Source organism: Piliocolobus tephrosceles, chromosome 8 (assembly GCF_002776525.5).
Source record: "Piliocolobus tephrosceles isolate RC106 chromosome 8, ASM277652v3, whole genome shotgun sequence".
Lineage (NCBI taxonomy): Eukaryota > Metazoa > Chordata > Mammalia > Primates > Cercopithecidae > Piliocolobus > Piliocolobus tephrosceles.
Genome location: NC_045441.1, coordinates 100,671,378 through 100,699,042, shown reverse-complemented (window position 1 = coordinate 100,699,042; position 27,665 = coordinate 100,671,378). Strand labels below are relative to the sequence as shown.

Genomic DNA, 27,665 nt, shown 5'->3' with positions numbered 1-27,665 from the left:
AAAAAAAAAAAAAAAAAAAAAAAAAAAAAAAAAAAAAAAAACTGCCAATAGTATTAATTACATTAGAATAATTATTTAAAACCAATTTTAAGTCTGTTAACTTGTTAAGTAATGTTTATTGAGCACCCTATGTACCAGCACTGTTCTAAGTACTTCACAGACCTTATTTCCTTTTATCCATACAACAGTCCCACAAGGCAGATCTTATATTATCCCTGTTTAACAGATGAGGGAGTTGAGTGTTAAAGAGGTCTTTAATGAGGGAGAGGGAAACTACAGCTCTGCCTCTTCATTCATTTCTACCTCCCTTCCTTTGTTCCTTGCAGCCTGCAAGTGTCACCCCCACGGCTCAGTCGGATCCAGCTGCAGCCGACTTGGAGGCCAGTGCCAGTGTAAACCTCTTGTGGTCGGGCGCTGCTGTGATAGGTGCTCAACCGGAAGCTATGGTTTGGGGCATCATGGCTGTCACCGTACGTAGCAAAACACACCAGGGGAAACACTTGCTCACAGTCTTGACATTTTGACAGCAGGCAAAGTCATGGGGGAGTTTTTAAAGGGAGGAGATTGGAAACTTGACTACATTATTCAGACTATCTATGTAGATAAAATATACTGAACATTTTTTTGCTACACTTCATTCATCCATTCATCAATGGGCCCTGACTGTAGGCAGAGCTGCATTAGGAACTGAGAGTAATGAACAAGGCATAGTCCGTGCCTCTGGAAGTTTGCAGTCTGTATCAAATGGATGGTTAAGGTAAAATGTGGAGCACTATGAAGGGAGCTGGCAAAGCCAGCTTGAGAATCTAGCTCACGAGCCCAGTGGCTGGAAAGGCTAAAACAATGATACGACTGGGGAGTCAAGAAATGGACAATGCTGCCACCACAGACAAGACTTCTCCCAATGAGGGTATCACCCTTTCTGATGCGAGGTTTGCAAACAGCCTTGTAACTCAGTTCATAAGTCACTCGTTGATAAGGGTTTAGATGGGGCTTCATCCGCAGCTGGCAATCCGGCTCTCATGGCTATAATGTTCAGGTACATAGTTCTCTCTTCACAGTGTAAATCATTAGTGAAAATACTGTTCCCTCAGATTCCTACCTTAGGAACCATGAAAACCTACAGGTAGGTTAATTTCCTTTCCAAGTAGGGAAACATATCTTTTCCGTCATAATTCAGAGAGATGGTTCCCCTTCCTGGGCACTGCTTGGGCGTGGCCGCCTACCCAGCCCATCACTGGACCCATCATTGCTTTCTTTTCTTTTCTTTTCTTTTCTTTTAAAAAAAAGTTACAAAATGCCTGAGATACACAAAGGGATCTAGACAAAGGAACAAACATTTCTTCCATGCGCCACCCTGTCAAATAAACTGGCATCACATTTTGGCACAGGGAAGATTGACTCAAGGGATTCAACAATTTATCAGAAAAGGATTGGGCCTCTCCCATCTTGTCTAGGAAAAAGAAAACTCTGACCGTGTTAAGATGGATTCTTACATGGTTTATAATCTAGAGGTTATATTAATACTATACCATTATTATAGTATAGTATTTATATATACTATATTAAAACTATAATATTAATATTAGAGGTTTTATTAATATACCTAAGATATATGAAAGTTTAAGTCGTTAAAAACATGTTACTTGTTTGGTTTCTCTGTATAAACAACAAATGTTCAAAGACCCAATTGTTCGCAACATACTGTTTATCCAGTGACTCAGTGAGTTGTTATTTAACGTTTACCTGGAACTCATTATAAGCTCTGTCCTAAGCACGTTACATTCTTACTTGGTTCACCTGGCTTGGGACAGGAAATGCGACACCAGAACTGTAACTCTTTCACCACCACACACCACTCATCCCCGCCCCAACATACTTCTCTTTGCTTTATCCAGCATGTCACTGCCATCCTCAAGGATCAAAGGACACTGTGTGTGACCTAGTAACAGGACAGTGCCCCTGCCATGGAGAGGTGTCTGGCCGCCGCTGTGATCGCTGCCTGGCAGGCTACTTTGGATTTCCCAGCTGCCGCCCTTGCCCTTGTAATGGGTTTGCTGAACTTTGTGATCCTGAGACGGGGTCATGCTTCAATTGTGGAGGCTTTACAACTGGCAGAAACTGTGGAAAGTATGGAATTCATATGCACTTTAATTTTCAGGTTTTTGATACTTTGTTCCAGTCTCCTAATGGAGGTCCATTGAGTAGAGACTCAACAATATTTAAGTGCGGGAGGGAGGACTGTTAAAGGTGAGGGAGATCATTGTTTTCTCACCCTTCAAAATCATCTTACGAGCCAGAAAATGTTGGATTAAATCAATAACACACATTTGCCTGGCATGTTACTTTCTATGTTCCTTAAATGTGACATGTAAATCGAGTGCTATTACATAGAGTTTCATTGACCATACCTTGAGACTTTTGATTTAAAACCAAAAGTCGTTTTGCAGAGCAAATGAACGTCTTCTAAAATATTCAGTTTTCAGAGTTGCACTGTTTTAAAGCATAGCAAATCCTCATTGGCTAATGTGATCTTTTCCTGGGAACATTTTGGTGAAAGGAAATTGTCTTGACAGGTGTATTGATGGTTACTATGGAAATCCTTCTTCAGGACAGCCCTGTCGTCCTTGCCTATGTCCAGATGATCCCTCAAGCAATCAGTATTTTGCCCATTCCTGTTATCAGAATCTGTGGAGCTCAGATGTAATCTGCAATTGTCTTCAAGGTTATACGGGTATGTGGTATAGTGCTTGATGCAATTTTTTCTCTTTATCCCACATTATAATCTGTAAAATATCATATATTCATGACTTATCTATCTTGGACAAGTGGTGCAGAAATGGTAAGAAGACACAATGTGATAAATTGCTGTTTATTGAACAAAGAATTTGAATGATTCACAAACCAATGACAATTAAAACTCATTGGCCACTGAGCTATAATTGTTTGCAAGTAATGTTCTAGAAAATTAATTGACCAAATGAGATCAAATCAATTAATTTATTTAAAATAAAATTATCATATGTTAAGTAAGATATAAATGTGATAAAGTAGCATATATACTATATATAACAAGCAACTAAAAAATAAATGGAATTAGTCAAATGCTTCTTTGCATAATTTCAAATATTCAATTTGATATTTCATAGACATTACTAATTTTTTCAGATATCTTGAAACAATATTTGGGCATTCTACAGACATCACATAAATCTTAATTCAAAACATGCATCTCTTGCACAATTAAAAATGTTAAAGACTTTAAGAGGGCTAGGCACAGTGGCTTACACCTGTAATCCCAGTACTTTGGAAGGCTGGGAAGTGGGTGAGGGAGGATTACTTGAGGCCAGGAATTCAAGACCAGCCTGGGCCACAAAGCAAGACCCTGTCTCCACAAAGAAATTTTAAAAATTAGCTAGACATGATGGATTGCATCTGTAGTCCTAGGTACTGGGGAGACTGAGGCAAGAGGATCGCTTGAGCCCAGGAGTTCATGGTTACAGTGAGCTCTGATTATGCCACTACACTCCAGCCTGGGGCCTGTGCAACAGAGCAAGACCCTCTCTCTAAATTGAAAAAAAAAAAAGGTATTTAAACATGAGTGTGAATGTTTACTACAAACAAGAAGATAACTTGTGAAGTCTATTTGATTTAATGATATGTAGAACATATGGCAATATTAATGATAATTACCATCATGATAATAAATTACATGCCTGATTTTCCCCTCGTTTGTTACATCTAAGGTCAACAGTTAATTCTCACCTCTTCCCTTGCAGCCTCTTTTCCATGCACAGTTTGGTGTGTTTGGTCAGTTTTTAAGAACTGAGACCACGTTTGGGCTAAATGAACATTTCCAAGTGGGATGAACCAAAATGTAGAGAGTGGAGCCACAGTTTGGGCACCTAAAAAGCTGCAGTCATCTCATGGTTGCAAGGGTAAAGAGTGTTGAAGAGAAAAGTGGTTCCTCCAGACTGCTTAATAGAAACACCCTCAAGGGCTCATATGTCATGAAAACTGCTCTTGCTCATCTTCACTTCTAGAAGTGACGGCTATTGCTGTTTGGGACTTTCCCTTCAGGCCCGCTTTATTTGCACCTTAGTTCACCTCTAGGATCACCTGAGAGTGGGTTGCCCTAGGAGAACAGGGGCTGAGATTAGTCTTGGGTCCTGGGGCACGCTAGTGTGATGCTGATTATATAAGGATCTAGAAATCCTGAGCCCACAGCTCCATGGTATTTGAAGAAAGCCTGGAATCCATTCTCCACCAAACACTTTTGAGTGCCAAATAATTATTTTGTTCTCTAAATGAATAATAATGAAAGTGAAGGTTTTGTTTCACTTAGAACACTTTTCCTTATTCACCCCGAATGTGGGATTTCTCATTATTCCTTGAGGAGCCCAATAGTTTTCTATTTAGGACATTGATCTCCTCCTCTCTTCCAACACTGACACCTCACCCCATTACTTTTCCTCCCCCTGTCTTTCAGGTACTCAGTGTGGAGAATGCTCTCCTGGTTTCTATGGAAATCCAAGAATTTCAGGAGCACCTTGCCAACCATGTCCCTGTAACAACAATATAGATGTAACCGATCCAGAGTCCTGCAGCCGGGTAACAGGGGAGTGCCTTCGATGTTTGCACAACACTCAGGGTGCAAACTGCCAGCTCTGCAAACCAGGTCACTATGGATCAGCCCTCAATCAGACCTGCAGAAGTAAGTCTGCAAAACTCCCGGGGCGAAATGTGTCAGCTGAGTGACAGCTTGTAAGTGTGTTGTCATCTCTCCCATGCTCATTTCAGTTAGGCCAGTCTCAGCAGGCAAAAGCAGTACCCACTGGGTGACAGGGCTGTTGTACTGAACTCATCAACAGAAATTAGTGCAGTGCAACCATTAGTATTCTCAGATGCAGCCACAATGTTCTCACTAGTGTTGTTAGTTTGCCTTTTGTGTCTGTTGCCTGAAATACCTGTCCTCGTGGATTCAAAGCGTTGTTTCTCAGAGTTTAGTCCACAGTTCACCAGTGCCAGAGCAGTGGGGAGGTGAGGTGTATTAACATGCAAATTCCTAGGCTGTACTTCAGACCCACTGAGTCAGAATCTCTGGGAGTGAAGCCCAGGAATCTGCATTGTAACAAACTCATCAAGTGACTGTATGTATAAGTGAACCATTGTTTTCAAGTCATTTAAATAAATGGAACTTTGGTGAGTGGCTTGAGGGAAAAATAAGATTTTTAGGCATCCTAACTGTGAGCTCTTGGCACAAGTTCCACCACATGAACTTGCCATTTGGGGAGATCGGAAACCATTAAATGTGTTCAACCTGCTTAGATTCTTCGGTAAATTATTTACGATTATAAGGTGTTTGTTCTTTGAGCCCCTTGGAGAAATGATACATCCAGGTCTAAAATGCTCTTTGTATGGTTTGCTAAATGCCAGATTTATCATTGAATTTACCTCTGATGATGGTTTTATCATCCCAGGATGCTCCTGCCATGCTTCTGGCGTGAATCCCGCGGAGTGTGGCCCTGGTGGGGGAGCTTGCCTCTGTGACCCTGTCACTGGTGCATGCCCTTGTCTGCCGAATGTCACAGGCCTGGCCTGTGATCGTTGTGCTGATGGATACTGGAATCTGATCCGTGGCAGAGGATGTCAGTCATGTGACTGTGACCCTAGGACCTCTCAAAGTAGCCACTGTGACCAGGCAAGATACTTTAAAACTTACTAGTACACTCAGAGTAAGGATTGATAGTGAGACATGGTTTCTAAATGTGTAAAGAAGTTTCTTTTATGTACTGTTGTTAATTCGTGCATTTAAACAGGATTGGCCTTACAGGGGATGGAGTCAGCCTCTATCAAGGAATGAAAACCAAAAAAAGAGAATGAACATCTCAAAGTTCAGCTTCGCCTATTTCAGTTTTCTCTCTGTGACTGAAGAAGTCAGAATTCATACACAATGGAACACAGACGTCAACCTCACCTTTCACTATTTCATACGTGTAATCATAGGGAAGACCTAAGAAATAGTTAATCAGAAGAGATTATTAATCAGAATGAAAATAAACAGATACCTTCAAAACCCACAAGTCCATTTAAAAAACTGAGCTGTTGTTTCCTATTGCTCACCAATTGCTTTACATATGGGTAAAATAAGAAGTCTTCTTGACTTCCAGACTGGCATCAATCATGTCTTAAGAATGTAGGCATGTGTACCAGGAGCAAATCTTCAATGTTTCATATACAACTAATACGACATAGATAGATGCATGTGTGATTTTTCAGTCAATAAACCAATGAGCACAGAATTTTTAATGAGGATAACATTACCTGTGGGAAAAAAACTATTTGTTAATATCATGCTTAGTTTTTTTGGCAGTTGTTTTGGTTTTTGTCTTTTGGCTTAATCTATTCTTTGAAATGATTTTCACATTAATAGAGTTTAGGGGGAAAAGGGTAAAAACAATGACAAGAAATGTTAGAAAAAGCCAAATTCACAATATAGGGATCAGGATTTAATTGGAATGAAAATGCAAATTTAAGTAACTGGAGTCTTTTCAATTAGTAAGCATGGCTCACCTCCTATTTCAGCTCCACTATTCAACATATTATTCAAAGGTCAAATCTTTTGAAGGTAGTACTTATATGGAGAATGTGTTTTTCCTTCTCTTCTTTTCCTTTCTCTCCAATCCTCATCCACCAACCCACAAAAACACCGTATCTTTTTTTTTTTTTTTTTTTTGAGACAAGAGTCTTGCTCTGTGGCCTAGGCCTGAGTGCAATGTCATGATTTTGGCTCACTACAACCTCCGCCTCCTGGGTTCAAGCAATTCTCCTGCCTCAGCTTCCTGAGTAGCTGGGATTACAGGCGCCCGCCACCATGCCCTGCTAATTTTTGTATTCTTAGTAGAGACAGGGTTTCACCACGTTGGCCAGGCTGGTGTCAAACTCCTGATCTTAAGTGATCCGCCCACCTCAGCCTCCCAGAGTGTTGGGATTACAGGCATGAGCCACGACACCCAGCCCCCACAACATACCTTTTTAAAAATAAGCTTTTTAGAATACATTTGTGAAGTTGTAAAGATAGAACAGAGAAAATAAACCCCATACACAGTTTCTTCTATTATTAACACCTTATATTAATTTAATAACATTTGTCACTATTAATCAATATGGATACATTATTGCTAACAAATTTAGTCAGCTTTCCTTAATTTTTAGCTAATGTCCTTTTCCTGTTCCAGGAGTCCATTCAGAACACATTATATTTAGTCATCTTATTTCCTTAGGCTCCTCTTGGCTGCGATAGTTTCTCAGGCCTTCCTTATTTTGTAGAATGTCGCTCAATTCAAATTTATCTGATATGCTTCTCATGATTAGACTGGGTTTATAGGTTCTGAAAACACCAGAGAGGTCAAGTGCCACTCTCATCACATCCTGTTAAGGGTACATATTATTAACATGACTTATCACTGTTAATGTGAATTTTGGTTACCTGGCTGAAGCAGTGTTTGTCAGGTTGTTATATCATCAAGTTACTCTTTTTCCTCCTTTTTCTACTGTGCTCTATGGAAGGAAGTCACTATGTACAACTACTTAAGGAGTAGGGAGCTATGCTTTTCCTCCTCAAAGACAGAGTATCTCCACGAATCATTGGAATTCTTCTGCACTGGAGATTTGTCTGTTGTCTTACGTTTATTCATTCATTCGACCGTTTATTTATATCAGCATGGACTCATGGATATTTATACTTTTGGGGATAGTCCAACACTACTTTATTTTATAGTTCAAATTGTTCCAGCTTTGGTCACTGGAAGATCTCTCAGTGGCTCCTGTGTCCCTTTGACATAGGCCAATACTGTAGAGTTTTTAAAAGCATTCCTTACTTTCTGGCACTGCAAAATGTTCCAGGCTCATCTTATGTATTCTCTGCCCTAGTCCTAGAATCAGCTATTTATCTAAGGAACACTGATTCCTTTACTAGAGAATGGTGTTAGAAACCAAGATCTGGACACTGGACGGGCGTGCCTGTTTTATAAGCTCCCCTCCGTTCCCCACACCTGCAGCCACCAACCATAGAATAAAGTGGTACATCTCCACGTGACCACCTGGCTTCCCAATTCTTGAGGGACTCCTAGTGCTCAAGACTACGCTATATGGCAAGTTTCTTAGACCTTTTGGGAAGCATATTTGTAGCAGCATTCAGTAAAGACCACAGTTCCAAGGCAGCCTATGAAACTGAAAGATAGATGGTATTGGTTTAACAAGGAAGCCCCTCATGACAAGGGTCCTTTGGGTTCTTTGGTGCATAGGGGATCCCTTGGGGGAACACTGGTCTCTGCAATCAAGAAACATGTTCACTGGAGTGCAGGGAAGACATGTGGACATTTAGATTCCCAGCTGTTTAAACAACTACTGATAGATGTCTCCGTGTTAGCCAAGAGGTGGCTCCTGGTGCATTCCCACAGAGAGATCCAAATGTGCCATCCAATATTTTCATCAACACTTTAGATGGAGCTGGAGAAACATGCTTCTCAAATTTGCAGATATTACAAAGCCATAAGCTAATATGATAAAGACAGAACAAGATATCCCAGTAGGCTGTCATGCAGGCTGGAAACAAGGAGATGAAATGTTAACAGGGTAAAAGTAAAGTTTTGCAACTGGGTTTTTTAAATCCCTTGCATAAATACAGGGTGGGAATAAGAACTTGGCACCAGCTCTTGTGAGAAAAATCTGAGGATTTTCATTGCGTGCAGGCTTCCAGTGAGCAAGCAGCGTGGCAGGGCTGCCAAAGAAGCGACGCCTGGACAGGCTGGAATAGGGGGGTGCTGTGCCCAGGTTGAGGACAGTTACCGTCCCATTATCTGCTCTACTGGCCCGATGGTGCCAGGAGCATTGTTGTCAGTTCTGAGCACCATATTTTAAACATTATATTGACAGACTAGTATGTGCCCAAAGGGAGACAACCAAGATAATGGACAGAACTATGCTATTCTGTGACGAAGGCTAGAGAGATTTAGGGGTGATCAACCTGAAGAAAAGAAGCCAAGACAGGTTGGAATGGCCATCTCTAGTTGGGAGAAGGACTGTAAGGGGAAAGAGGCAATTGCAAACTGTTTTGTGCAATTTTGTAAGGACACAGAACAATGGGAACAAGTTAAAAGGAGGCAGATTCTACTTTGGTATAAGAAAGCACTGCCTAATAATCAGGGGCAATCAGCAGTACAATAGGCCTCGGGGCAACGAGCACCACATAACTCCTTACATTTGAGCAGAAGCTGGCAGGAACTCCAAAGATATTGAAACTTGGCAGATCCAGGCCAGGCATGGTGGCCCACACCTGTAATCCCACTTTGGGAGGCTGAGGCAGGGGTGTCACTTGAGGTCAGGAGTTCGAGACCAGCCTGGCCAACATGGTAAAACCTCGTCTGTACTAAAAATACAAAAAATTGCTGGGTATGGTGGTGCATGCCTGTGGTCCCAGCTACTCGGGAGGTTGAGGTGGAAGTAATCGCTTAAACCTGGGAGGCAGAGGTTGCAGTGAGCTGAGATTGTGCCACTGCCTTCCAGCCTGGGGAACAGAGTGAGATTCAGTCTCAAAAAAAAAAAAGAAAGAAAAAGAAAAAGAAACATAGCAGATTCAGTCACTCTATGAATCCAGCCACTTATTCACGGGAAACTTATGGAGTTGTTGTTTAAGCAGCTAATTTAGGACTACAACAATAGTGATTTGCTTTTGTATTTTCTCCTGTTAATTTTCCAACGTCCTCAGTTTTCAGAAAAGCTGGTCTAGAGTTCAGTTGGGAGGGTAAAGAAAAGTTCAGCCCTCTCTGAAAAACACAGTTAAGTAACTCTCATTAAATCATTAAGCCTGAAGTACAAAAAAAAGATGTTTTCTTGAGCAAAACGCTAATCCAGTTGGTAAAAACTACATCATACATTCCATAATGAAAACATTACTTGACACATTAACTGATGAATGTTAGACCAGGTCTTTGGCCTCACTCACTTACAGAGGAACTCCCATAACAGTTGAGGAAAAGAATCTGGCCCGTTTCTCATTATGTGTTTTGTTTTCATTTACATCTGTGTATGTTTCCCAGTTTGGGCCACCTGTCCTTGAACAGCTGGAAGCAGGCGATATATTCAGGAGCTTTAGGCCAAAGCATATCAACTCCTGATCCTTGGTATTGTCGGGGGTGGCTGCTGGCCATGGGAATCATCCTTCCTCCGCCTTTGCACAGCTGTATGTTCTAAATCACCAGAGGGGAAAATGTTTCCTATTAAAATGCATTATTTTTTTAGACCATAAAGCTTGTCAATTCCTCACCCATGACTGTTCTCACAGCTTACAGGCCAGTGTCCATGTAAATTAGGCTACGGCGGGAAACATTGCAGTGAGTGCCAGGAAAATTATTATGGTGATCCACCTGGGCGATGCATTCGTAAGTATTGGGAATTCTAAAAACTCATTCATACAGTCAGCCTGGCCCTACCATGGACATGCTATGAATCAACTGAATTTTAAATTTCTTTTTTTTTTTTTTTTTTGGTTGCTTTTAATAAGGTGGACTTAGAAAATTCACAAAGTTTAATTCTACATTTTGAAAATAATCTTCCTATAGCCCTGCAAAAAGATTATTTTCCTCCTATGTTAAAAATGTAGCCTATATTAAAATTCGTAGCCTGTCTTAAAATTCCTCAAACTTATTACAAATGGAACAATCAGCTTCCAAAAGAAGAAAATCCAGAGAAATGTCAGGTATCGTGGGCTCATCACCCTGGTCAGCGATACATAGCCACACATGGCAACGCTTTCCTCCTCTCCATTCCTTTATAAATGTGCCCTTGTGGCTAAAAAGCATTGCTCATTCCCTTGCCCCATTCAAATGCACATTCTGAATGATTTTCTCTGGGCCCCGCTTATTCAGTTTTCTAAGTGGAATTGCTGGGTTAAAACCCAGGGTGAAACTTTGGCTCTTGGAAAATCTACCTTAGAGCCTCTTTCTCTGTGTCCCTCTACTGTTTTGATAATCTTATTTCATAAAAATGCTTTCATCTTTTATAGAGAAGCAGTAGAGGAAACTGCAAATAATCAAGTCAGGCCACAAACCCCACTAAAGCTCCTGGGGAAGAGTGGCTAACAAGGGGGAATGGCCTCCGGGTGATGAAGTGACATGACACTGCCCCCCAAGGGATACCTGCTAAGCCTCTGGACCAAGGCCAATGTGCTGGACAGATGTTATCTAGCTGAAGAGCCTAGTATGTTAACTAGTTTTTATTTGTAATTGGCATCATTTTTACTCAAACTAACAAATGCCTTTTTTTTTTTTTTTTTTGAGACAGGGTCTCACTCTGTTGCCTGTGCTGGAGTGTAGTGGCATGAGCACAGCTCATTGCAGCTTTAACCTCCCTGGGCTCAAGTGATCCTCCCACCTCAGCCTCCAGAGAGCTGGGAATACATGTGTATGCCACCACACCTGTCTAATTTTTGTATTTTTTGTAGAGATAGGGTTTCACCATGTTGCTCATGCTGGTCTGGAACTCCTGGGCTCAAACAATCCACCCACCTTAGCCTCCCAAAGTGCTGGGATTACAGGTATGAGCCACCACACCCAGCCTCAAATGCATTTTTAAATTACTTGTTCCTTGCAGTTAGTCCAAAAACATAGGCTAGTGATTCCCTAATCTTTTGGAGATTGCAGTAAGATCAGTAGATCTCCCTATCCTCTATCTTCAGGCTTGATCAGAAACCTACTCAAATAAAGTACTGTGTGGAGTCAGTTTTTTTTAAATTAAGACAAAATGAATTTAATTTCCTCTCTTTTTTGGCAAATGAAATTGTTTTCCTTAAGTAATGGAAGACAGCATGGTCAGCACACTCAAGCTGGGCTTTACTCAGAAGAAGTGTGACCATGGGACTTCTTAGAGAATCTCGATACACCACCCTCCGAGGCTGTAGCAGCAGAGTTACTACCATGTGTCCATCATTAAATCACACTTCTTACTCAAATAGATGAGGATCCCACTTGTAGACGCTTGCACTCACACAATAAAAACATCTGATATTTGCCAAATTGAAATAGTAAACTGATTTGTTAGTGGAATATAGAGAGCCATGCTGTCTTATAATGGCTATTGCACAGATCTCTGAAATTATATTGGCTTTAAATATTCATCTTAGAAGTGTGAGTTGGGAAGATTCTCAGGAAAAGACCTGATTCTTGAGCTAGTCATCAACAAAAGACCCAGTGACATTCTCTGCTCCTTCTCTTTTCCTTTTTAGCATGTGATTGCAACAGGGCGGGTACGCAGAAGCCCATCTGTGATCCAGACACAGGCATGTGCCGCTGCCGGGAGGGTGTCAGCGGCCAGAGATGTGATCGCTGTGCCCGGGGTCACAGCCAGGAATTCCCTACTTGTCTTCAATGTCACTTGTGCTTTGATCAATGGGACCACACCATTTCTTCCCTCTCCACAGCGGTGCAAGGGTTAATGAGACTGGCTGCTAACATGGAAGATAAAAGGGAGACCCTGCCTGTCTGTAAGACAGACTTCAAAGGCCTCAGAGAGAACGTGTCTGAAATAGAAAGGATTTTGAAACATCCTGTTTTCCCATCTGGGAAATTCTTAAAAGTCAAGGATTATCATGACTCTGTTAGGTAAGATTTATGCTCAAGTAACAGACAGCCAAACTCCTGATTTGCCTTAACTCCCGCCAAGCTTTAACATCCTCAACCTTCAATTTAGAAATGTACCTATGTTGACTTTAGGGGACTGATAGTTTTTCAGTTAATAGCCAGGCTGGGCCGGGCCCTGTAGCTCATGCTTGTAATCCCAGCACTTTGGGAGGCTGAGGCGGGTGGATCACTTGAGGTCAGGAGTTCTAGACCAGCCTGGCCAACATGGAGAAACCCCGTCTCTACTAAAAATACAACTATTAGCCAGGCGGGGTGGCAGGTGCCTGTAATCCCAGCTACTCAGGAGGCTGAGGCAGGAGAATCGCTTGAACCCTGGAGGCGAAGGTTGCAGTGACCCAAGATTGCAGCATTGCACTCCAGCCTGGGCAACAAGAGTGAAACTCTGTCTCAAAAAAAAAAAAAAAAAAAAAAGCTGGTAATCATGTTTGTCTACTTTTTTCTCACCTAGTTAGGATTATAAGTGATTTTTCCAGATGCCATTGGTTGTAACAAAAAGACAGTCACTAATGGGGAAGCCCAAACTCAGTAAAGCTGAAAGATATAAAATTGGAAGTATGGTAGTTATGGTGGTTTCAGAAACAACATATATTTGTTTCAATGATACACCTAGGGAAAATTTACCAAATCTTCCCAAGTTCTTCAGTTGTTTAGATGCCTATACAGTAATATGAAGTCTTATACCAAGTATTTTCATTTTTCGAAAAGGCAAGCTCATTTTTATTACATATTACTGAATCTTTTAAAAAATTTAACCATTTGTTGAGATTATGTTGATAGTTTTGGGCCACGGCTCAGCAAACTACAGCCCACAGGTGGAATCTTACACAGCCTTTGTTTATGTAAATAAAGTTTCCTTGGAGCACAGCCACACCCATTTATTTACCCCTCCTCTGTGACTGCACTCTCCAGAATGGCAGAGTTGAGTAGTTATGACAGAGATGCTATGCTTCCTAAGGCAAAGTTTGCCAACCTGTTATGGGCAAAACCAGGATGAATTGGGTATAGTTTCTACCCCCATAGAAGCACACAGTCTGCTAAGAAACCCCAAAAATGTGCCCATCTAGCAAAATATCCTTCCTCCCCAAGAAAAGTTCCTGGATTAAGGAATAGTTGAAGCTGCAGAGGCTTATGTCATATATAACACAAGTGTAAATATAAGGTCACTCATTACATATCGGGAAATATCCCAGAAATATATGATAATTGCTTAAAAGGTGCACAAGGAAGAAGGTATTACCCACCTAGGTAGTTCAGGGAAAGGGTCACCGCATCATAAATGCAACAACAGGGCCCAGGGAGGCCACATGGCCAGGGTCAAGCTGGCAGGTGACAACAGGCACACCTATACCTCTCTAAAGACTTCTGGGCTGGGCACAGTGGCTCTCGCCTGTAATCCCAGCACTTTGGGAGGCTGCGGCAGTAGGATCACTTGAGGCCAGGAGTTCAAGACCAGCCTGGGCTACATAGCAAAAGGATCACGTGAGCCCAGGAGTTCAAGGCTGCAGTGAACTATGATTGTGCCACTGCACTCCAGTCTGGGTGACAGAATGGCACCCTGTCTCTAAAAACAAAGAAGCAATAAAACTTCTTCTGCATTGCAGGATCTGGACCCCTATGTTAACAGATCTCCTCAATTTTCAAGAGATATCAGATATCCCTATTTTTACTGAACTATCCCCACTTCAAAATGTATACAGCTAATCCAATAGCACTTGTAAGAAGCCCTACTGTATAGCCCAAAGAAAAATGAGCTTTGGCCCATGGACCACTGGCATGTGGTTAGGCACCATTAGGAAAATGTCAGACAAAGTAGCACAAAGAAAGCAGAATGAGCCAATCCACCATGGACATTCTGGACAGAGACTGCAAGAGCCACAGGCAGAGCCAGAGAGAAAGAGCAAGAAAGAGGAGTGCCCAGCCCAGGTCTGGAGTGAGGAGAAAGCAGGGGCTGCTGAGCTTCTTCAACCAGCAGCCCAGAGGCCTGTTCCCTTCTAGCCCACCTGCCAAACTCCTGCTTCGCTTTAACAGCCACACAAACATCACCTCCTCCCTGAAGTCTTTCCTGACTTCCTCACAGAGCGGCCTGTGTTTCCTTCTCCATCTTCTCACCTCTTTGTGCTCCTTTGCCATTTCCTTGCTGGGGGGCACCCTGGACAGGGCCTGCCCTATCATGTGCTTGTCTTCTCCAGGCCTGGTGTAGTTCTATTAAAAAAAAAATGTTGCTGGATAAACTACAAGTGGAAGGGGAACAGGAGGACAAAGAACCCCGGGTGTCATGAGCATAAATTCAGAAGTCAAACCACCTGCTTTAAATCCACTTAGTAGATGTGTGGCTTTGGGCAAGCTACCAAACTCCTCTAAGCTTCAATTTCTTCATCAAAAAAGGGAGAGAAAGTCTGGATTTCATAGGATTCTTGTGAGAATTACTCAAGACCCATCACTTAGCATAGTGTCCGGCATAGGTAAGTGCTTAAGGAGTCCCAATTAGAGTAATTGTCATTATTTTTATTGTTATTATTGTTAGCCTGAAGAATTGCAGTTGTGACAATTGGAGCTTAAAGGAAGAGTCTATAGATTAGAGGGGAGAGTTACAGCAGAAAACGGAAGGAAGTATTGCAGTTGTGCCAAGATAAATTAGTCCCATAAATTCATTTTATAACTTCCCCCAACTGTACACTTTGAGATTTGCGCACAGTTTCTCCATCATGAGGAATGTGTTCATTATCCCCTCAAAGCAACTGTAGGTGCTAAACCCAGCAAATTGAAGCAGGACAAAGGTGTACCCCATCAAAGAAGAAGGTGATGGGAAAAAAACCCAGGGGAACACTCACCAGCAAGAAAACCTCCCTGTCACTAATGGAAAGTAAGAGTTGAGACCCTGAACAGAAGTTGCACTAAAAAGAACCTTGCTGAATGCAGATTGTTTCTAAATGAAGAGCTGATTTTACCCCAGGCTAAGTAAATGGTTCTGTTTTATCATATGTTGAAAGCCAGATGTAGACCAGCTCCCTTAGATTGATTTAATTGAAGCATGTCTGAATGCATGTTTTCAAACCCAAAACGAAGGAAGACAGAGCATAAACAGTCCAAATGGAACGATTTGAGAGCCTTTATTCTACTATTCCTTGTATGCTGTCCATATTTTAAATGAATGTTGCAATAGTCCAGGAAGGTGAATTAAGATGAAAGAGATGAGACATAAACACGATTATAAACAGTCAAATGAAAAACTTAAGTAGAAGGAATCCCTTCAAATCAAAAATACCTAACAGTGAGGGCGATTTTGGTGGCATTTTTTCACCAATATATCAAATATAATACAAGCTTAACTATTTACCCTCATTTTCTCTGACAGAAAACAAATCATGCAGCTAAATGAACAATTGAAAGCAGTGTATGAATTTCAAGATCTGAAACATACAATAGAAAGAGCAAAGAATGAAGCAGGCCTCTTACTTGAAGATCTTCAGGAAGAAATTGATTTGCAATCCAGTGTCCTTAATGCAAGCATCGTGGGTAAGGGAAAAATGCATTTTTGACTGTGTCTGCACAACGTTTGATGAAATCCCTAGTGCATTCCATTAGTGAGTCATCCTGTGCTTACCACCGTAGTGCCTGAGCACTTCAGAACATGCAAACACAACCATTAAAGGTATTATTTGTTCATGGATATTTCAACTTTTTAAACATCACAGAGCCTGGATAGCATTCACTCAAAAATAACAAGTAAACAATGTCTGATATTAAACAAATGCTAACACCCAAAGTAATCTAGTGCCAAACCCATGTAAGGGGTCTTGAGTAATCAACAACTTAGAAAATCTAATATGGCCATAAGCAAATGAGAGAGACATGTTTATATGCCTTTCTTGGTATAGGCCACTCCATTTTCAGTAACCATAAGTGCAAAGGAATGTGAGGCAAAAACAAAACAAAACAAAACAAAACCCACAACATTTCTCATAAGAGCTTTGTAAGGGTGGAAGTCATGCAACATAGTACAAGCCCTTAACTCATATCGCATAGTTCTTAAAACTGAATGTGAGCCATACCTAAGCCAAGATAATCTGCAGGAGAAATGGAACTCTAAAGCAAAACTTTGATTAGCTCATCTCCTATTCAAGATGATAGCCCTGTTATATTTGGAAATGGACAACCTGTTACTACTGAGAGAAGCATCACTGAGTTTATTCACACCTAAGACATCCAATTGAGAGGCAAATATACATGAATCCATGTCAGGAAAAAACTTTGACTGCTTTCGTTATCCTATGTATATACTCCTGTGTTTTATCTGATTTTGACCTAGAAGAGAAAAAAAATAGAAGGCAGTTAGGAACACCTAATTTCCCTAAAGGAATGCCTAAATTTAGTGAAATAAATTCTAGCAAAGATGTATTGATGCTGTTTAATAAATGCCATGTAATGAGTAAGGAATCTATTCTGATTCCTAATCTAGAAGACAGTTCCCACTAAAAGAACTCAGAATCCATCAGCGGTACCTGACAGCCAGGTAAAATAAAGTGAAACTGCCCCCATGCTAATCCTCTCAAACTTGCAGTCCAACAGCAGTTACTGGGCTTTTTTCCAATGCCTGACATTGCGCAGTAGAAACAGGCAGATCATTACAGAAAGTTCTACCTTTGAGTTATTTCTGTCTAATGGGGGCAGGGGACAAAAATATAAGCCACCCCAAACAGCATTAAGACTATTAGACCATCTTAAAGCTGCTTCAAAAACAGAGTAGCAAAAACGGAATTCTTCCTGGGTTCATTAGTAAAGCCTTCAGGGAATAGCTGGCAATTGAATTATCTCCACAGGTAGGAGAAAATCTTCCATAAAAATGAAAGAATAAATGAATTCCGAGTAATAGGAACTTTTTTTTCATAATAAGTGAAAAACATGATATATTAAGAGTATGGTCTTGTAAGAACCAGAAAAGTTTGAAAGATAAGGTATGGTTGTCTCCTGCCTGGATTATGGTTCTATAGGGAGTAAAGATCAGATCAGGACCATGGGCCTCTGGTTCCTAAAATATGGAGTTATAGTTTAAACCCCTAATATACTATAATTTACAATAAAATATATCATACACACCTTATTACTTTCACAAATTTGTGTTAATAATGCAAACATAGAAATGTAGAGAAGTGCTTAAGAACACAGGCTCTAAAGTCAAACATCCTGGATTCACATCCTGGTTTCATCTCTTACTATCAATGAGAATTTAGGCAAATAACTTTCCTCAACAGAGCCTCAGTTTCCTTATTTGTAAAATGAAGATGATCATACTAATATGCATTTCACACTGTTTTGTGAAGATTGAAGAAGAAAATTGAGGCCGGGCGCGGTGGCTCAAGCCTGTAATCCCAGCACTTTGGGAGGCCGAGACGGGCGGATCACCAGGTCAGGAGATCGAGACCATCCTGGCTAACACGGTGAAACCCCGTCTCTACTAAAAAATACAAAAAACTAGCCGGGCGAGGTGGCGGGCGCCTGTAGTCCCAGCTACTCGGGAGGCTGAGGCAGGAGAATGGCGTAAACCAGGGAGGCGGAGCTTGCAGTGAGCTGAGATCCGGCCACTGCACTCCAGCCTGGGCAACAGAGCGAGACTCCGTCTCAAAAAAAAAAAAAAAAAAAAAAAAAAAAAAAAGAAAATTGATGGGAAGTATAGTACAGGCACCTACAAAGCACCCAACTAGCTGTTGTTAGCTATTGTTATCAGCCTCAACATCAGGGTTCAGGAAACCGCAGCATCAGGATGAATCCTGCCCACAGCCTGTCTTTGTAAATACTGCTTCAGTAGAACACAACCTCACCTGTTTATTTCCATATTGCCTATAGCTGCTTTCACTCTACAATGGCAGAGGTGAGTAGTCGGAACAGAAATGCTTTGGCCAGCAAAGCCTAAACGTTAATTATTTGGCCTTTGGAGAAAAAGTTTGTCAACTCCTGCTCTATAGGGTTAAGTAAATTTAGTTGGTTTATTATATTTGAGTGTATATAGGTATTCATAGTTAATACCTTATATTTGTGGAAATATATACAGAATATATTCATATTATCTCAATTCTCACAAATTATTATCACGAATTTACAGAGGAAGAAACGAAATATAAGAGATGAACTGATTTGCTCAAGGGTATGCCCAGGCAGTAAAGGGTGAAGGCAGGACTCACACCACATCTGTGGACTTAAATCTCAATGCTGTGTATCTATTCTATCCATATCTATTATACTATAGCTAATCCTTCCCCCATCAAATGCAAATTCAAGGAAGATGTTGAAATTTTATAGTGATAGTTGAGACCAAGACAGTAGCCAAATTATAGAATGATTATCTTAATAGCTGATACGTAATTTCATTTGTTTTCAAAAAATTTACCTTACTTCAATTTGCATTGACATAGACTCCTCAGAAAACATCAAGAAATATTATCACATATCATCATCTGCCGAAAAGAAAATTAATGAAACTAGTTCTACCATTAATACCTCTGCAAATACCAGGAATGACTTTCTTACCATCCTAAATACACTAACCTCCAAAGGAAACTTGTCATTGGAAAAATTAAAGCAGATTAAGATACCAGATATCCAAATATTGAATGAAAAGGTAAATATTCATGATGGTAAGGTCAAAGCATTTGTGGTTTTTACTTGATATACGAACCTCTTCAATGATATTTCCCTAGCTTACATTCTAAATTTCTTTTCATTATATATTATAAATACATAATTATATGTATGTATATAAAATATATATTTATTATATACTGTAAAAAGCCTTATTTTTATTTAACTCAAGAATTGATCAAAGAGTAAAGATTATGGTTTGATTTGATTATTTGATATCATTTACTATTTCTAAAAGAGTACAGGCTATGAACATTTGCTCCTCTTGCTTCATTATAAGAAAAAGGCTAATTCTCTCAAAAGAATAAAAAGTGCAGGCTGGGCATGGTGGCTCATGCCTGTAATCCCACCACTTTGGGAGGCCAAGGCAGGCAGATTACCTAAGGTCAGGAGTTCGAGACCAGCCTGACCAACATGGTGAAACCCCCTGTCTAAAAAAAACACAAAAATTAGCTGGGGGTAGTGGTATGCACCTGTAATCTCAGCTGCTCAGGAGGTTGAGGCAGGAGAATCGCTTGAACCTGGCAGGTGCAGGTTGCAGTGAGCGGAGGTGGTGCCTTTGTGCTCCAGCCTGGGTGAGAGAGCAAGACTCTGTCTCAATAAATAAATAAATAAATAAATATTTTTTAAAAAGTAAAACTCACGTGTAATTCCTATAAGTTTGACTGTTTTCTCAGAAAACCATAAACATAAAGGATGACAGACTGACACAATACTGATAAGTAATTTAGATGTTTAGTTACCTAGGAAATGTTTAATGTTTAATGGGTTACCACTATGTACCAAGGATGAACAACTATTGAAGAAACATATGAATAAAGCAGTGCCTTCACTCAATGAGCCTGGATGGCATTACAGCTCTGACGGCCATGCATGGTGGCTCATGCCTGTGTTCTCAGCACTCTGGGAAACCGAGGTGGGCAGATCACCTGAGGTCTGGAGTTTGAGACCAGCCTGACCAAACTGGTGAAACCCCATCTCTAATAAAAATACAAAAAATTAGCCAGGCATAGTAGTGGGCACCTGTAATCCCAGCTACTTGGGAGGCTGAGGCAGGAGAATCTCTTGAGCCCAGGAGATGAACGTTGCAGTGAGCCAAGGTCACACGATTGCACTCCAGTCTAGGCAACAAGAGCGAAACTCCGTCTCAAAACAAACAAAAATAAGCTCTGACAACAAGTTGCTATTTAATGTAAATCATTTCTCTTGCAAGGTGTGTGGAGATCCAGGAAATGTGCCACGTGTTGTGCCCTTGCCCTGTGGCGGTGCTATCTGCATGGGCCGGGAAGGGCACAGTGGGGGTGTCGGCTGTCATGGCTCCCTGACCCTCTCAACGAATGCCCTCCAAAAAGCCCAGGAAGCAAAATCTGTTATTCGTAATTTAGATAAACAGGTTCGTGGATTGAAGAATCAGGTAAATACCTTCCCTTGCTTTATTTGTAAAGTTATAACAATAAAGAAGCAGACTGCTTGAAATTTATAAAACTGCCATATAACTTCCAAGTGAGAAGATAGATTCTAGATAGTTGGTGTTCTTTTGCCTGGAAATATGGGATAAAATTGTAGATGATGTGAATGTAGATTTAGAAATAAAGGTGAATGGTGATATTTTCCAATTATATATATGTATACAGTTAACCCTTGAACAACATGGGGCTTAGGGACACCAGGCTTCCACTCCACAACTGAAAATTTATGTATAACTTTTGATTCCCCCAAAATTTAACTGCTAATAGCCCACTGTTGACTGGAAACCTTACCCATAACTTAAATAGTCAATAATATATATTTATGTATGTATTATATATCATAATGTAATCATAAAGTAAGCTAGAGAAAAGAGAATATTATCAGAAAAATCATAAGGAAGAGAAAATATACTTACTATTCATTGAGAGGAAATAGATCATCATTAAGGTCTTCATCATCATCTTCACATTGAGTAGGCTGAGGAGGAGGAAGAAGAGGGGTTGGTCTTGCTGTCTCAGAAATGGTAGAGGTGGAGGAGGTGGAAGGGAAAGCAGAAGAGGTAGGCACACTCAATGTAAGTTTTATTGAAAATAATTTGTATGTAAGTGGGGGTGTGCAGTTCCAACCTGTGTCATTCGAAGGTCAAGTGTGTATGTGTGTGTGTAAAGAGAGAGAAAGAATTCAAGGTATATTATCATAAGTCATAGACTCGTGTGGACATGTTTGTTTACAGCAAAAACTACATAGAAATGTCAGGACTCCAAGCCTTAAAAATTTGAAAACAGGCCAGATTATAGTCTCCCTATAATCCTAGCACTTTGGGAGGCCAAGGCAGGAGGATTCCTTGAGCCCAGGGGTTCAAGACCTGCCTGGGAAACATAGGGAGACCCCATCTCTATTTTACAATAATAATAATAATAATAATAATAATAATAATAATAAAAGAAGTATTTAAATAATTAAATTTTTTAAAGGGTTGAAAACTATAGATCTCTTAAAGAATAATTTTTCATAAATTCATAAATATATATAAGGGTATATTTGAAATCCTACTAAATATACACATTGTAATGTTAGAATTTAATGTTAGAAAATAGCTTAATAGGAATTAAACTAGGAAAAAAAAATAGGAATTAAACTGTGCCTTGAACTCATTCCCCTGTTGATAGACTGAGAAAGTTGTTTTAACATTTAAGTACCTTATAATTAAATCTATAATAATTTGAAATGATTTCATTTACTTTTCTGGTCATATTTATAAATGAGCATCATTTTTAATTACCTAGTTTTCTTTAGACTTTTTTGTGAGAATGCATTTTATTCTCTGGTTTGAAAACAAGGTAGTGGTGTGCTCCCCAATCTCTTTCTTTTCTGACAATATGCAAAGAGCCTCTGACAAAGAAGAAAAAGCTTTTAAAGAGCTGAATTTTGTACCACTATATGTTAAATATTGTATCAGTAAGCATTCTTGTTTGCAAGCAAAAAAAAGCCCACTCCTGGCCAGGCGCAGTGGCTCACGCCTGTAATCCCAGCACTTTGGGAGGCTGACGCAGGTGGATCACCTGAGGTCAGGAGTTCGAGACCATCCTGGTCAACATGGTGAAACCCTATCTTTACAAAAAATAAAAAATAAATAAAAAATAAAAAAAGTTAGCCGGGTGTGGTGGTGCATGCCTGTAATCCCAGCTACTCGTGAGGCTGAGGCAGGAGAATTGCTGGGACCCAGGAGGCAGAGGTTGCAGTGAGCCGAGATCACGCCATTGTCCAGCCTGCGCTGACAACAGTAATACCCCATCTAAAACAAAAACAAAAACAAAAACACAAAAACCCACTCCTGAACACAAAGGAAACATATGTAAGGACATCTGGGTCTCAAAATCGAGTAAAGGATAGAGGTCCAAGCTTGGAAATGGGGTGAGAACCACAGCCAAGATATATAGATAGATAGATAGATAGATAGATAGATAGATAGATAGATAGATAGATAGATAGATACACACACACACATACACACACCCTACATCCTTGAGCAAGCATCTGATTAGCCAATCTGGAACATATCCCTACATAAATTTTGAAACTTTACTTACATAGTCACAATTCTGTATTGCCACATCATTTTCCATTCACATGTGGTTCTTCATTGCTTTAACAAATATCCACCTACTATGTGCCAGGCATCCATCTACAAGTTGAGAATACAGCAGCAAACATAGCAATGTAAATCCTGGTCTTATGTCCCAGTGCTTAAAACACTCCTTAATTGTTTAATGTAATTTTAAACTATTATATTGCTAATTCCCAAAAAAATAGAAACCTCACCCTCATTTAAAGCGGTCTTGATTGCCACTTGATAATATCATTAGATCAATAATATGTTAAGCTATCAGTGTTAAAAAATTATCCTTGAAATCTATATTAGCAGAATCTAGCTTAATCAGCACATAAATGAAGAATTGGAAAACGATGAGAGGGGATGTCATGTTGATAAAATGGTGTGCTATTTTCCTCTTGATTAGAAGGAGGAAGAGTGCCAGAAGAGATTGTGAGAGAATTCTCAGGAGTCAGTTGTGACAGAAGATGGATTGCAGAGGGATGTTTTAAGAGTGAAGTAACTTCATGATCTCTTTCTTTCTGAATATGGTATCAACTAATCTACACCGAGATTTCCTCTGTATCACTTGGTGCTTTGCTAGTGCCTAGGTTATTTTATTTCTGGAATTCTCATTTTACTGCAATCCATTCTTACTGTTATCCATTTTAAAGCTAAGAAAGTTCTAGATAATTAAGTATCAACTCTGAAAAAAAAATACACATTTTTAATCATGTAAATACTTTTTTGTTTTATCATTTGCCAATGACTATAATTTAAAATCATTTTCTTAAAAATCTGTTTGGCTCAAATTAAGTAGGCTCCTTTTGTGGGGAAATAAAGGGAACTTTTTTTCTTTTCTTTTCTTTTCTTTTTTTTTTTTTTTTTGAGACAAGAATCTCACTCCGTCTGGCCCAGGCTGGAGTGCAGTGGCACAATCTCAGCTCACTGCAACCTCCGCCTCCTGGATTCAAGCGATTCTCCTGCCTCAGCCTCCCCAGTAGCTGGGATTACAGGCACGCATCACCATGCCTGGTTAATTTTGGTATTTTTAGTAGAGATGGGGTTTCACCATGTTGGCCAGGCTGGCCTCAAACTCCTAACCTCAAGTGATCTGTCTGCCTTGGCCTCCCAAAGTGCTGGGGATTACAGGCGTGAGCCACCATGCCCAGTGGATTTTTTTTTTTTTCATAATTATGTTTGATCCTAATTAGCCCTACTTCTGTCACAATTAATTTATTCAATAAAGCTCAGCTTGTTGGCAATATTGTCCTGTTGCTTCTGGGTTTTTTGTCTCTAATTTGTTGGAATCCCTAGAAAAAGTCCATGACCTTTCTCAGATCACACAGTTAAGAATTTGCACTTCTAGTTTGCTAGCCTATTATTCCTATCCTTCCTCTACCAAGAGTACAAAGTGTCTGGAATTTATCTTTGTAGCCCACTCTCAGTTCAAGCTCATTTATTAAGAGGAGGAATGCTTTTTTGTTAGTTTTCAAGGAAAATACATTACTTGAATTTGAGGAATGTTTAGAAGAGTAACATTTTAACTTACATAAAAGAAAATGCTCTCAACCTATTAAACATGATGACCACTGCAGGTAAGTAGTCCTATGTAATTTCTGTGAAAGTTGGTATTAAAGAATGCTAAAGCCCCATTAAAACAAAATTTGTGTTTTAGACTTATATTAGAAAAATTCATTAGCACTAGGTCAATAATGTTCTAAAAGATAAATTAATGATATTAAGAAAACATGATAATGAGAAGAGATAATAATCACCTTGTAAAAGATTCCTTGCAAATGAATCTATGGTTTATCTAGACTTTTATTTAGTTTTTAGTGACAGTTTTATTTGGTCCAGCTAAATAATTAAACATCAAAGAACATGCCTTTGTTAAGTGTTTTCTTCACTGTGTTTTTCTCATTCCAGATCAAAAATATAAGTAAACTGGCAGAAGTCTCCAAAAACAATGCCTTACAGCTAAGGGAAAAACTGGGAAATACAAGAAACCAAAGTGACTCTGAAGAAGAAAAAATCAATCTTTTCATCAAAAAAGCGAAAAACTTTTTGTTAGGTAATTTTTAAAAATATATTAGGGCTAGTTTTTGTTTTTTTTCCCTTTTTTAATGTGTAGTCAAACATCATAGCCAGTTCCTAATTACATTAATTGGAAATGACAAGCCTAAATCAGAAAAATGATACACCCTTTGGTTTTTAATTCCTTAATGAGAATAATCTCAAAATACCAACTCTGTGCCAAAACATTACAGCTTTCTGTAAAAGATAAATGTGGTAACAAATGCTAGAATTTAGTTAAAATTCCAAACATATGAACTTTGTGTTTAAAGTTATTTTATGTTTTTTTTTTAAAGGAAAGTTCAACATGACAATTCTATCAGATTCCCTAACATCAGGATTCGGTAATTTTCTTTGTTGACAGAAATGATATGAGATCAAGATATGCTGAATTTTAATTAGATATCAAATATCATAGTGAGTTGGCATCTAAAAATTTGATTATTAGCTATTATTGACTATTTTCCAAGTCTTCTTTTGTTGGTTCTCTGTGGCTGACCAAAAGTAGCTGATTTATTGTACATTATGCCTTACTTTGGGAGAGGCTCATTTTAAACTCCAGAGAATCAGTAAAGATTAAAACATCAAGTACTGAAGCTAGAAATTGACCTGAAACCTTACTCTCTCTCTCTCTCTCTCTACACACACACACACACACACACACACACACACACAGATATATGATTAATCTGAAGAGGCTTTATTTCTCATAACCATTTTCCAAATTCAATAATTTAACATTTTATACATGAATTGGCAATTGCAGCATCCATTACAATCTCTTTAATCATTTCATTATTCTACTTAATATGTGTGAGAGACCCCTATGGCCAAGATTTTTTGTTTTTTGATTTTTCCTATCTCAGTGTTTCTAGAAATTGTATTGGCGGTTTCTAGCTGTTATTTTCAAGATAAACAAAAATTAGGTGGAAATTATCTTTGACAAAAATAGTAAAAACAAATGTAGAATCAGTCTACTGGACATTTTGTTTATTCAAAAGCAAACTTTCAGTGATTTAGCTGGATGAATCAGTATTGACTGGACTCAAGTCTAGGATTAGGCTGGACTGAAAAGGCACCAAAACAAACATCAAAGTCAAAGTTGCTAAACTAATCGCATGAACTGGTGGAACAGGGTCTACATGACCTCCTTTCTACCTAGTTTGCTGGGTCATAGAGCCTGTCCTCTTATTACTCTTCATTGCTACTGAATACATTTCTAATAAATATTTTATTTTAATTAACTTGAGGAATTGAAAGAAATCTATGTCCAGATTATTAAAACTAAAGGCATAAAGAACTATTATTGCAACTAGGCATAGAGAAAAATCTTTTTTCATACAAGAAACTTCTTAGTGCTCGGTGTCCCTAGAGCCCTGGTGAGCAGGAAGGTTTCATGCCTTGCAGTGCCCTCTACCCACCTCTTGCTTCTCCTCTTTGCCTGGCTATGAAGCCCCAGTAAAATTATCATTACATTACATGATGACTATACTATTCAGCTTTTCTTTGACCACCTTAATATTTTTCTTGAAATCTGAATGCCTTATCAACAAAGGGATGTATCACTTCTCCTGAAATTTCTATATATAAAAATTTGAATCTATAATCTCATAATAAATATGAATAACTATTTGATAAATGAATAAGTGATTGAAGTAAATTCACTTTTCATTCGAACTTTATTTTTTAACCTTTAAGTTCAGGGGCACATATGCAGGTTTGTAAACTCAAGTCACAGAGGTTTGTTGTACAGATTATTTCATCACCCAGGTATTAAGCTTAGTACTCATTAGTTATTTCTCCAGATCCTCTCCTTCCTCTCACCCTCCACCTTCTAAAAGGTCCCAGTGTGTGTTGTTCCCCTCTATGTGTCCATGTGTTCTCATCATTTAGCTCCCATTTATAAGTGAGAACATGCGGTATTTGGTTTACTGCTCCTGTGTTAGTTTGCTAAGGATAATGGCCTCCAGCTCTATCCATGTTCTGGCAAAGTACATGATCTCATTCTTTTTTATGTCTGCATAGTATCCATGGTGTATATGTACGACATTTTCTTTATCCAGTCTATCACTGATGGGCATATAGGTTGATTCCATGTCTTTGCTCCTGTGAATAATGCTGCAATGAACATGCATGTGAGTGTGTGTTTATGATAGACTGATGTCTAATCCTTTGGGTATATACCCAGTAATGAGATTGGTTGGTCGAATTGTAATTCTTTTTTTAGGTCATTAAGGAATCGCCACACTGTTTTCCACAATGGTTGAACTAATTTACACCCCCACCAACAGTGTACAAGTGTTTCTTTCTCTCTGCAATCTCATCAGCATCTGTTATTTTTTGACTTTTTAATAATCACCATTCAGACTGGTGTGAGGTGGTACCTCTGTGTGGTTTTGATTTGCGTTTCTCTAATGATCAGTGATGCTGAGTTTTTTTTCATATACTTGTTGGCCCCAAGCATGTCTTCTTTTGAAAAGTATCTGTTTATGTCCTTTGCCCACTTTTTAAGGGTTTTTTTTTTCTTGTAGATTTAAGTTCCTTATAGATGCTGTATATTAGACCTCTGTCAGATGCATAGTTTGCAAAAATTTTCACCCATTCTGTAGGTTGTGTTTACTCTGTTGACAGTTTCTTTTGCTGTGCAGAAGCTCTTTTTTTTTTTTTTTTTTTTTTTTTTTTTTTTTTTTTTT

At 39.3% G+C, this 27,665-nt stretch overlaps 1 protein-coding gene across 2 annotated transcripts in view; it reads left to right on the top strand.

Annotated features, from left to right (window-relative positions):
* LAMB4 (laminin subunit beta 4) overlaps nt 1-27,665 on the top strand; it is a 110,498-nt gene that overhangs the window by 62,139 nt on the left and 20,694 nt on the right. For both annotated transcript variants that reach the window (XM_023183105.1, XM_023183104.2), the window contains exons 19-29: nt 327-470; nt 1,899-2,130; nt 2,577-2,734; nt 4,490-4,714; nt 5,481-5,701; nt 10,346-10,442; nt 12,284-12,659; nt 16,054-16,214; nt 19,109-19,314; nt 20,548-20,748; nt 24,826-24,970. In XM_023183105.1, coding sequence (XP_023038873.1) covers nt 327-470; nt 1,899-2,130; nt 2,577-2,734; nt 4,490-4,714; nt 5,481-5,701; nt 10,346-10,442; nt 12,284-12,659; nt 16,054-16,214; nt 19,109-19,314; nt 20,548-20,748; nt 24,826-24,970 — 2,166 coding nt within the window. The remainder of the gene's footprint in view (nt 1-326; nt 471-1,898; nt 2,131-2,576; nt 2,735-4,489; nt 4,715-5,480; nt 5,702-10,345; nt 10,443-12,283; nt 12,660-16,053; nt 16,215-19,108; nt 19,315-20,547; nt 20,749-24,825; nt 24,971-27,665) is intronic.